Source organism: Scyliorhinus canicula, chromosome 5, assembly GCF_902713615.1.
Source record: "Scyliorhinus canicula chromosome 5, sScyCan1.1, whole genome shotgun sequence".
NCBI lineage: Eukaryota > Metazoa > Chordata > Chondrichthyes > Carcharhiniformes > Scyliorhinidae > Scyliorhinus > Scyliorhinus canicula.
In genome coordinates this window covers 148,693,229-148,705,961 of record NC_052150.1, presented here as the reverse complement: position 1 = coordinate 148,705,961, position 12,733 = coordinate 148,693,229, and the positions used below count along the sequence as shown (strand labels likewise).

Sequence of the window (12,733 nt, the reverse complement as noted above, 5' to 3'; positions counted from 1 at the left end):
TTACAACTGCAGAACTGCTCTGTGCTATTAAAACAGGGACAGGGTCTGATAGTTCTCAAAGTTTTATTCCAAATCTAGTGACAGGTGACTCTAACTGAAGTTGACAGTTTTCGCAGAACAGTTGAGGTATATAAGTAATGAAAAGCACTGCATGGCTGCAATGGGGGGGGGTGAAATGACAATTTTGACAAGCGGAGGCAGTGCAACAACATCCAACCTTCATCTTAATAGATCTGTTGAAATAAGTGATTGAAATGAATAGCGAACTACTAGCATGACAGGTTGCATGAGTTTTGCCATGAACCAAAGGTCCATTCAATGTCTCGCCATTTTGTATGTTTATGACAGACAACAGAGTATAAGTGTTGGTCAAGAGTCAGAGTGCAGAAGCTGATACATAGAGATTTATTCATTCTTTTCTGTATTTGAATCTCCGAATATAGACAACTTACACTTGAAGAAATGTATCTTTTATTTTTGAGAATAAACTGGAGTACAATGTCAGAAAAAAAATCACTTTAGCTAACAGATTGTCACCATCCTTTCACAACTGTCTTGCCTTCTGGAACCATTAGATTGAAAATCCTTTTGAAGCTGTTCTCCTGGGCGCGATTCTCCTATTCGGTGGCAGAATGTCCACGCCGTCGGAAACGGCGTCGCGTTTCACAAAGGCGTGAACGGGCCGTTGGGAGTACCGATTCTGGCCCCTCCAGGGGACCAGCATGGTGCTGGAGTGGTTCCGCTCCAGCCTCCCATCCCGGCGCGAACTGTGCGGCGCGGGATCCGCTCATGCGCAGTAGCGCCGGCGTCAACGAGGAAATGAGCAGTGGCGCCGGCGCCAACGTGCGCATGCGCAGTGGCCTCCTTCAACGCGCTGGCCCCGATGCGACATGGCGCAGGGCTACAGGGGCCGGCGCGTAGGAAAGCAGGCCCCCAGCCACAGAGGCTGGCCCGCCAATGGTGGGCCCCGATCACGGGCCAGGCCACATGGGAGGCCCCCCCCCCCCCCACATGGCCCCCCCCCCCCCACAGGCCGCCACCCAACCCTTCAACGCCAAGGTCCCGCCGGCCCAGAGCAGATTAAAACAGCGTTGGCAGGTCTCGACCAATCTGGGCCGGAGAATCGGCGGTCCTGCCGCGTAGAGCGGCCAGCGACGGGCGGCAATGGCACTGCAGAGAATCGCGCGCTGGTGTCGGGGCTGCGTGGCCAGTTTGCGGGCATTCTCCGGCCCGTCCCAGGGCTGGAAGAATTCCGCCCCCTGGCTCTGGCAGTGAGGATATCGATCTTGATTGCTGACAGTTTAAAAGCTCTAATGTTTGCACATTTGTTTTATTAACATTTCAGCTATTTTGTATCACGTGTGAATATGGTGACCTAGTCACAAGTTTGATCAGCATTGAAATCCTATTAGACAGCTCTACTAGACACATGAAGAATTAAATTGGAAAGTTAAAAGCAATGGCTATAGTAGGTCACAAAAACTGCTTTAACTGAAGCCTGACAGATGATTGGAGATTAAGCATCGTGGAAAATTGATAGAAGAGGTTGGGAAATAGATACTTTAACTATAAATTTTCAAAGTTCTTTTGATTCAGCAATTGTTCCTTTAGATTGCAAAATTGCTCATGTCAGTCAATATTTAAAATAGTGTCGGGCAGGATGAGAGGAATCGGGGAATTAAAGACCAGTTAGCCTAAAATCTGATGTGCAGAAATTGTTAGAGTCTATAATTAAGCAAAGATGACTCAACACCATAAGACCATAAGACATAGGAGAAGAATTAGGCCACTCAGCCCATCCAGTCTGCTCCACCATTCAATCATGGCTGATATTTTCTCATCCCCATTCTCCTGCCTTCTCCCCATAACCCCTGATCCCCTTATTAATCAAGAACCTATCTATCTCTAAAGACACTCAGTGAATTGGCCTCTACAGCCTTCTGCGGCAAAGAGTTCCACAGATTCACCACCCTCTGGCTAAAGAAATTCCTCCTCATTTCTGTTTTAAAGGATCATCCCTTTAATCTGAGATGGTGTCCTCTGGTTCTAGTTTTTCCTACAAGTGGAAACATCCTCTCCACGTCCGCTCTATCCAGGCCTCGCAGTATCTTGTAAGTTTCAATAGGGTCCCCTCTCATCTGGTCACCTCATTATAGGAAGGATGTGGATGCTTTGGAGAGAGTGCAGAGATTTACCAGGATACTACTTGGACTGGAGGACATATCTTATGAAGAAAGGTTGAGGGAGCTAGGGCTTTTCTCACTGGAGTGAAGAAGGTTGACTTGATAGAGGTGTACAAGTTGATGAAAGGCGTGGAAATGGCTGACACGAGGGGGACATAATTGGAGGAAGGTATAGTGGAGATGTCAGAGGTAGGTTGTTTACACAGAGAGTGGTGGGTTCGTGGAATGCACTGCCAGCAGAGGTGGTGGAGTCAGAGTCATTAGGGACATTTAAGCGACTCTTGGACAGCAGTAAATTGAAGGGGTGTAGGTTAGGTTGACCTTAGATTAGGATAAATGGTCAGCCCAACATCGTGGGCAGAAGGGCCTGTACTGTGCTGTACTGTTCTACATTCAATGTTCTAATTTAAAATCAACAAACATCAGCACCTTCTAAATAGTCAAAAGTAGAAACAATGGAAGCCCAAAGGGACCTGGGGCGGAATTCTGTCAGTTTTGCGACATTCCTGACGGAGTAACCAGAAGCATGCACCACTTCCACATGCTATTTTCTGTTTCCCACACAATTACAATTTAAAGTGCTTTTGGAGTGTACAGGAAACACGTGCGATTCTGTAGTGGGGGCACTTTCCAGTGGTTACACCCACCATCAACTGACAATGCTTCAGCTACGGGGGGGGGGGGGGGAGGTGGGGGGGGGGGGGGGGGGGGGGGGGGGGGGGGTGGGGGGGGGTTCTATAAAAGAGTCTCCTGGTCAAACAGAGAAATTCTGCGTCACAGCCAAAATCTTCTTGCCTAACTCCATTGCCATTAACATAAGACTTATTGAGAGCACAAAGGTGGAACAGTGTTTATTTTTCAAATTTAGATATCACTTGAAATAATTCACATGACATTGGTTCCATTTTATTCATGCATGCATCATCATTACTTGTGGAGTCAGAGGGCTAAATGTACTGGCACACCTCATGGCTGACACGCGTTCATGGTTACAAGGGTACTAAGAGAATTTCCAAGGAATCCATAGCACCCCTACAGTGCTCAAAGGGGCTATTCGGCTCATCTGGTCTGCACCATCCTTCCAAAAGAGCACCCTACCTAGGTCCACACCGACCCCCACCCCCCTCCCCCATCCCCATAACCCCACCTAACCTGCACATCTTTGGGCACTGAGGGCAATTTAGCATGGCCAATCCACCTAACCCGCACATCTTTGTTGGACTGTGGGAGGAAACCGGAGCACCCGCTGGAACTGAACCCGGGTACTTGCTGCTGTGAGGCACCATTGTGCCACCATTCCTTTATGCTGCAAATGGCAATTGATTCAAGATTAATTGTGAATTTTAAAACTGAGATTGATCGATTTTTGTCAACCAGAGGTAGTGAGGGTTCATAGAATCCCTACAGTGCAGAAATAGGCCATTCAGCCCATCGAATCTGCACCGACCCTCTGAAAGAGCACCTTGCTCCGGCCCACTTCCCCACCCTATCCCCGTAACCCCACCTAACTGGCACATCTTTGTGACACTAATGGGCAATTTATCATGGCCAATCCACCTAGCCTGCACATCTTTGGACTGTGGGAGTAAACCAGAGCACCCGGAGGAAACCCATGCAGACACGGGGAGAAAGTGCAAACTCCACACAGGCCGACACCCAAGACCGGAATTGAACCCATGTCCCTGGCGTTATGAGGCAGCAGTACTAACCATTGTGCTACCGTGCCGCTTATGGAGCAAAGTGGAGTACGTGGAATTAGGCCACAGATTAACCACCATCTCGTTGAATGGTAGAACAGGCTCATTCAGCAAATACCTCTTCCTCTGTTCCTCGGAATTTGAATGAGAAAGGATTTATAAAATGCATTTATGTGTATGTGTACATGTACATATACATAATGTGTAAGTGTGTACATGCACGTAAATGGGCATGTATTTGTTTAACCAAACTACACAAAGTAAACTGAAAATTAAGGATGCTGCTAAATACATGAGAGGAAATAAAACAAAACAAAGAGTTGAGAAAGGCTTGTGTGGGGCATAATAACTGGCAAAGACCAGTTGGGATAAATGGCCAGTTTCTGTGCTGCAAATCTTATATAGTTTGTAAACTTATGTATTTTGTACAATGTTGTCATATTCACTTTTACATCACTACTTTAACAGAGGCTTTGATTCACTTATTTCAAGCAGGTTACTCCTTTGATTAAAATAACAGGAAGAGGGGCGACACGGTGGCGCAGTGGTCAGCACTGCTGCCTCATGGCACAGAGGTCCCAGCCCTGGCCCACTGTCCGTGTGAAGTTTGCACATTCTCCCGTGTCTCCGTGAGGTTCACCCTCACAAACCAAATAGATGTGCAGGGTAGATGGATTGGCCACGCTAAATTGCGCCTTAATTGGAAAAATGAATTGTGTACTTTAAATTTATTTTAAAAATACTAACAGGAAGAGAAATTTGATAATGTCTTCAACTTGTGTACAAAAACTAATAATGCTGACAATTTCCGAATTCAAAAATTCTGGCCTGTAGCTTACAGGTCCTGGAACAGTATATCCAGGGGTACCCCAAAAATGCATTGGGTAACCTCCCCCACTTCGGAGGTTTACAGGTAAGGATTGCTGAGCAATTGCCTGGGAAGTTCAAAGCTTTCGGTGGGCAATTACCCTGGGAACCATCCAAAAATGCGAGTAAGATCACAAATTATGGATAGCTCCATAATTACAGTGATAGATCCCCAAATTTAAAACCACTTGCAGTTTCTAGGTAACTATAGTAACCCATCCAAACCTCCCCAACCCAGCACAGGGCCCCCAGCTACCCCTCGCAACATCTGATTACAGCCTCACACCCCGACCCCTCATGGGCCCCCCCCCAACAACAACCCCACATCCCAACTGCCCTCTCCACCCTTCGACTAACCCCTGACTGTCCACGGGAACCTCCAATCCCGCATGGGATTTCCCCCTGATTGCACCCCCACAACCCACTGAGTCCCAACCACACATTTAGCCACCTGCCGCATCCCCCACCCCACTCTAAACCCCGGTCACCTACCTTAGAAACTTATCTTGACCCTGGCTGCTCAAAGTGGCTTGACCTTTAAACTTATCTGCTTTAGGGTGGTTAGTGCCATAAGAAAAGGGCGTGTCCTCCTTACCTCTGTGCTGCAGTTCTGGGCTGAAGGCCTCAGGATTGCACTCCACAACACAGATCTCACTTGGCCTAAGTTAGAAGGTTGGGTGAGATAGGAGTAGCTGGATTTCCAGGTAAGGAACTACGAGCGAGTGGCAATCCAACTCAATTGCCAATCTACAGAAGTTACGGGCCATATCTCTTTTTTTGTTCCTCTTCGCCTCCATAAATTGTTGGATAAGAAAATGAATTTGGATCCATTATGTTGGGTTAAATAGATTACACTGAAGCATTTTCTTCATACCATGTAACATACCTTAATTAATTGAATGGTGTATTGTTACTAAGGAATGCCACTCACCTAACGGAAATGTTTTCCATTCCAGTCATTTTTTGTTGATCACAACAGTCGAGCAACAACATTTATTGACCCTCGGCTTCCACTTCAAAATGGACGGCTGCCAAACCATTTAACGCATCGACAACATCTGCAACGTCTGCGCAGTTACAGTGCAGGAGAGGTAAGGGTGTCCTGGACTCGTATACATAGTTATCAAAAATTATGAGAAACTTCTAAGGAGGTATTTAATGTTGTGAAATGGGGCAGGTGCTGTTGGCATGTATTATTAAACTGTTCACCACACTGAATGCGAGACCAATACCGTGAAGAAAACCACATGAGGATTATACCACGGTGGTTTAAATTCCACAAAACTATAACTCATCGGTAACAAACCCACAACCAAAACTCCCACATAGGTAAACTCCATAAGTGTCTTTGCTAGCGGGGAATTGAGCAATGCAGAACGCATGTTCTCAGTCTCATTGTCCATTGTACTCTGGGCAATCTGACCATATTGGGGTTGTGGTAGCAACTCTATACGGTGTCAATTTCTAAAGAGATTTACAATAAAGAATGGCTGTTGGAATGAGCTACAGATTAAGCAGATTAAGCAGCCCTTTACAGTAGAAGGCACAAATTACATACCAGAAATAGAGAGTAACCATGGGGATAAGAAGAGTAAGGAACTTCTGTAATGAATATCGGCAGAGAAGCATTGGAGAAACTTGAGAGAATAAAACCTAACAAATCCCCAGGACCTGGTGATCTGCTCCAAGGGTTCAAAAAGGCATCGACTAATTTGTCTGAAAGGCCGGTATATACGGCGTGTATCTTATGTAAGAGGCAGCTGCATAGATAGTGGATGAGCTGCTCATGATTTTCCAAAATTCCCTTCATTCTAGAATGGTTCCAGAGGATTAGAGGTTAGAAAATGTTCTCCACTGTTTAGAAAAGGAGGGAAAGAAAAAAACAGGGAACTATAGGCTAGTCAGGAAACTGCTGGAATCTCTTATTGTAGAAATGTTAACAGGGCACTTAGCAAATCAAAGTCAACATTGTTTAACAATGTCGCAGTGAAGTGCTTCGAGAGGTTGGCCATGAAGCGCATCACCTCCATACTCCCAGGATGCCTTGACCCACTTCAATTCGCATACCGTCATGACCGGTGCAGACGCCATCTCCCTGACCCAACACTCATCCCTGGAGCATCTCAACAACAAGGACTCCTCCATCAGACTCCTATTTATTGACTACAGCTCTGCCTTCAACACCATAATCCCAGCCAAGCTCATATCAAAGCTCCTAAACCTAGGACTTGGCTCCTCGCTCTGCAACTGGATCCTCGACTTTCTGACCCACAGACCACAATCAGTAATGATAAACAACAGCACCTCCTCCACAATAGTCTTCAATGCAGGGGCCCCGCAATGCTGCGTACTTAGCCCCCTACTCTACTCCCTGTACACACGCGGCTGCGTGGCAAAATTTGATTTGAACTCTATCTCCAAGTTTGATGATGATACGACTATAGTGGGTCGGATCTCAAATAACGACGTGTCAGAATACAGGAGGGAGATTGTGAACCTAGTGGTGTGGTGCAGTGACAACAATCTATCCCTCAATGCCAGCAAAACTAAAGAGCTGGTCATTGACTTCAAGAAGTAAAGTACTGTACACGCCCCTGTCAGCATTAACAGGGCTGAGGTGGAGATGGTTAGCAGCTTCAAATTCCTCGGTGTACACATCTCCAAAAATCTGCCCTAGTCCACCCATGTTGATGCTACCACCAAGAAAGCACAACAGCGCCTGTACGTCCTCAGGAAACTAAGAAAATTTGGCACCTCCACATTGGCCGTTACCAACTTTTACAGATGCACCATAGAAAGCATCCTATCTGGCTACATCACAGCCTGGTATGGCAACTGCTCGGCCCAGGACCGCAAGAAACATCAGAGAGTCGTGAACACCGCCCAATCCATCACACAAACCTGCCTCCCATCCATTGACTCCATCTACACCTCCCGCTGCCTGGGGAAAGTGGGCAGTACAATCAAAGACCCCTCCAACCCGGCTTACTCACTCTTCCAATTTCTTCCATCGGGCAGGAGATACAAAGTCTAAGAACACACACGAACAGACTCAAAAACAGCTTCTTCCCCACTGTTACCAAACCCTCTTATGGACTGACCTGATTAACATTACACCCCTGTATGCTTCACCCGATGCCGGTGTTTATGTAGTTACATTGCGCACCTTGTGTTGCCCTATTATGTATTTTCTTTTATTTTATTTTCTTCTCATGTACTTAATGATCTGTTGAGCTGCTCACAGAAAAATACTTTTCACTGTATCTCGGTACACGTGACAATAAACAAAATCCAATCCAAATCAAATCCAATCCAAACGAGAAATCATGTTTGACAAATTTGTTCGAGTTTTTGGAGACTGTAACTAGTAGGGTAGATTGACAATACCTTGTTGTTCACTCTCACTGTACAGGCTCTAGATACTATAGAAAGCCTGCCTATCAAAGCAGAACTTGATATCAAACCCACAGTGGAGGACTGTTGACTCGCTTGCCATAGAAAAGCGGCAAGTGCTAATGGTACAAGCCTGAATTAAGCAAGCACCGGAAATCAGTATTCCTACAGCATCTGCTCAAACTTCTTTATTTCTACTAGAGGGAGAAGTACTTTCCCTCAGGATGTATATGGTGCAAAGATTGTGCCCATGTCAGCCACAGTGATTGAGGCATCTCCCTGCTAAACATTGTGGGTAAAATATTTGCCTGTACTGCACTTGTCAAACTGCCGTTCCTGGCTGAACAGATCTACGCAGAATCCCAATGTGGTTTATCAATGTGGAAGATCTACAACTGAAATGATCTTCTCAGTCCAGCAGCTATCAAAAAAATGCCATGAACAAAGGAGACCATTCTATAATGCGTTCATCAATCACCCCAAAGCCTTTAACCATGTGGCCAGAGATGGTCTATTTAAGCTGCTGGAGAAAATTGGCAACCTGCCAAAGCTGCTCAGTGTGATCTCCTGTTTCTAGGGCAGTTAGAACATAGAACAGTACAGCACAGAACAGGCCCTTCGGCCCTCGATGTTGTGCCGAGGGCAATGATCACCCTACTCAAACCCACGTATCCACCCTATACCCGTAACCAACAACACCACCCCCCCCCCCCCCCCCCCCCCCCCCCCCCCCCCCCCCCCCCCCCCCCCCCCATCCCCCCCCCCCCCCCCACCACCCCCCCCCCAACCCCACCCCCCACCCCCCCCCCCCCCCTACTCACCCCCCCCCCCCCCCCCCCCCCCCCCCCCCCCCCCCCCCCCCCCCCCCCCCCAACCTTACTTTTTAGGACACTACGGGCAATTAGCATGGCCAATCCACCTAACCCGCACATCTTTGGACTGTGGGAAGAAACCGGAGCACCCGGAGGAAACCCAGGCAGACACGGGGAGGACGTGCAGACTCCACACAGACAGTGACCCAGCCGGGAATCGAACCTGGGACCCTGGAGCTGTGAAGCATTTATGCTAACCACCATGCTACCGTGCTGCCACGCGTTATAGCAGGACAACTTAGGAACCATTGAGATTCACAGTGAGGTCAAAAGGATTGTCTCTGGCATCCACACTCTTGGCATATTCTCTTTGCTGCAGTTATAAGCCTTCTGGTCATCTACAAGGGGTGCCTACTTGCATAGGAACTGACGGAAAGCCATTCAGCCTCGCCTGAGATCCAAGACAAAGGTATGCCAAGTCAGAAAGTTTTTTTTTAAATTTGGAGTACCCACTTATTTTTTTTTCAAAATTAAGGACAATTTAGCATGGTCAGTCCACCTATCCTGCACATCTTTTGGGTTGTAGGGGTGAAACCCATGCAGGCATGGGGAGAATGTGCAAATTCCACACGGACAGTGACCCGGGGCCGGGATCGAACCCAGGTCCTCAGTGCTGTGAGGCAGCAGTTCTAACCATTGTGCCACCGTGATGCCCTGCCAAGTCAGAAAGTTGCCCTACACTGACGATGCCACAGTAACATTCCATACAGACTCAGTCTGACTAGTTAATGCTGCAGGTGTCCCTCAATGTGATGGCCAGAGGGCACAGGACTGCAGCAAAGAGAAGAGTATGACAAAGAGTGTTGGTGCCAGAGCAGAACTCTGTTTAACTCCACTGTGGATCTCAAAGGGTTCCAATGTTGACCTGTCTGAGCTAAGTTTACCCACCACGTTGTCAGGGAAAGAGGAGATCAGATTCAGCAGCTCAATTCTCTCCAGCACTTAAACATACCACCTCTGCTCACGTGGTTAATTGCCTTGTTGAGATTTATGAAGGCAGTTTTTTAAAACTCCTATCCTGGAATGTTGGTGTCGCTGGCTAGGCCAGTGTTCATTGTTCATCCCTATTTGAGAAGTGGTGGTGAGCTGCATTCTTGAATCACTGCATGTAGTGTAGGTATTGCCACGGTGCTGTTAAGGCGGGTGTTCCATGATTTTAACTCAGCGACAGTGAAGGAGCGGCGATATCTTTCCAAATCAGGATGGTGTGTAGCTTGGACAGGAACTTGCAGATGTTGGTGTTTCCAGGTATCTACTGCCCTTATCTGTCTATATGGTACAGACAACAAGTAAAAAATGTTGTCAAAAAGGCCTTGGTGAGTTGCTGCAGTGCGTTATAGATGGTACACATTTCTGCCACTGTGCTTCGGTGGGAGAGGAGCGAATGTTTGCGGAAGGGATGTCAATCAAGTGGGCGAATTTGTCTTGGATGGTATAGAGATTCTTGAGTGTTGTTGGAGCTACACTCATCCAGGCAAATGGTTTGTATTCCATCAAATATAGATCTTCCAGTTGTGAAACCACATTGAGATTTGGGGTAAATGCATAGAAGAAGGATCTGCAGTCTGGCAAGGACAACAGGGTCAGCAGAATTGAATACAACCAGAATATATAACCTCATGGCCAGGTATATCCCTCACTCTACCATTACCATCAAGCCAAGAGATCAATCAACCTTGGTTCAATTAAGGGTGCAGGAGTGCATGCCAGGAACCTTACCAGGGAAACCTAAAAATGAAGTGCCAATCTGCTGAAGCGACAACAGTGGCCTACATGTATGCCAAACAGCGGAAGCAGCATTCAGTGGACAGAGATAAGTGATTCCATAATCAACGGATCAAGTCTAAGCTCAGTAGACCTGCCAAATCCAGTCATCAATTGTGATGGACAACTAAACAATTCACTGGAGGAGGAGTCTCCACAAATATCCCCATCCTCAATGATGGAGCAGCCCAGCACATCTCTGCAAAAGGTAAAGCTGAAGCATTCGCTGCAATCTTCAGCCCTAAGTGTCGAGGGGATGATCCATCTCAGCCTCCTCCAGAAGGCCCCAGCATCACAGATAACAGTCTTCAGTCAATTTTCTTCATTCCATGTGACATCAAGAAACAGCTGAAGGCACTGGCGATTGCAAAGGCTACATGCCTTGACAACATTCCAGCGATAGTCCTGAAGACTTTTGTTCCAGAATTAGTCATATCCAAACCTAAGTTCTACAATACTGGCATCTACCCAGCAATGAGGAAAATAGCCCAAGTATGTCCGCAAAAACAGGACAAACCCAACCCAGCCAATTACCGCCCCATCAGTCTAATCTAAATCATCAGCAAAGTGATGGAAACTGTACTACGCAGCAGCCCTTGCACAGAATTAACCTGCTCACTGACACTCAGTTTAGACTCCACCAGTGCCACTTAGCTTCTGACCACATTACAGCCTTGCTACAAACATAGACAAAAGACCTCAACTCATGAAGTAGGATGTGAGTGACTGCCCTTAACATCAAAGCAGCATTTGGCTGGGCATGGCATCGAGGAGCCCTCGCAAAATTAAAGTCATTGAGAATCAGGGTGAAAACTCTCCACTGGTTAGAGTCATACCCAGCACAGTGAAAGATGGTTGTCATTGTTGGAGACCAATCATCTCAGCCCCTGAACTTTACTGCTCGTGTTCTTCAGGGTATTGTTCTAGGCCCAACCATTTTAGATGCTTCATTAATGGATTTCCACCATCATATAGTCAGAAATACGGATATTTTCTGATGATTGTAGAGTGTTTAGTACCATTCACGACTCCTCAGATACCAAAACAGTCCATGCCCACATGCAGGCTTGGGTTGATAAGTGACAGGTAATATTTGCGACACAGAAGTGTCAACTAAAGATGATCTCCAACAAGAGTGAATCTAACCATCTCCCCTTGCCATTCAATGGCATTGAAATCCCTGAAAGACCAAAGATCAGAATCCGGGATTTAACGATGACCAGAAGCTGAACTGGAAAGCCAAATAAATGCTGTGACTACAATTTATATTAATTACTTAGACAAAGAATCAAAGAGAAATGTACCTAATGTTATGCTCAGGCGACCATCTCAACTCCTAGTTCCCCAAAGCCTGTCCACCATCTACAAGGCACAGGTCAGGGGTGTGATAGAATATTAGCCACTTGCCTGGATGCTTGCAGTTTCAACAACGTTCAAGAAGATTGACAACGTCCAGGACAAAGCAGCCCACTTAACTGGAATCCACAACATTCACTCCCTCCACCACCAACAAACAGGACCAGCAATGTGTTCATCTAAAAGATGCTCTGCAGGAACTCCCAAGCCTTCTTAGCCAGCACCTTCCAAACCCATGACTGCTACCATCTAGAAGGACAAGGGCAACAGATGCATGGAACAACATCACCTGGAGTTCCCCTCCAAGCCACGCATCATCCTAACTTGCAAATATATAATTGTTCTGGGTCACTGTCCATGTGGAGTTTGCACATTCTCCCCGTGTCTGTCAGGTCTCACCCCCACAACCCAAAGATGTGCAGGTTAGGTGGATTGGCCTTACTAAATTGCCCCTTAATTGGAAAAAAAAAACAATTGGGCACTCTAAATTTATAAATAAAAAGGAAATATATCACTGTTCCTTCACTGTCACTGGGTCAAAACCCTTTAATTATCTCCTGAACAGCACTCTGGGTGTAGCTACACCTCATGGACTGCAGCA

The 12,733-nt window shown here is 46.7% G+C and overlaps 1 protein-coding gene and 1 long non-coding RNA gene across 2 annotated transcripts in view; one reads left to right on the top strand and one right to left on the bottom strand.

Annotated features, from left to right (window-relative positions):
• The window catches only part of LOC119966320 (E3 ubiquitin-protein ligase HECW1-like), a 664,661-nt gene that overhangs the window by 463,707 nt on the left and 188,221 nt on the right, over positions 1-12,733 (top strand). The window contains 1 exon segment of the mRNA XM_038797802.1: positions 5,704-5,838. Coding sequence (XP_038653730.1) covers positions 5,704-5,838 — 135 coding nt within the window.
• Positions 1-12,733, bottom strand: part of LOC119966324 — a 182,506-nt gene that overhangs the window by 95,414 nt on the left and 74,359 nt on the right. The window lies entirely within an intron of this gene.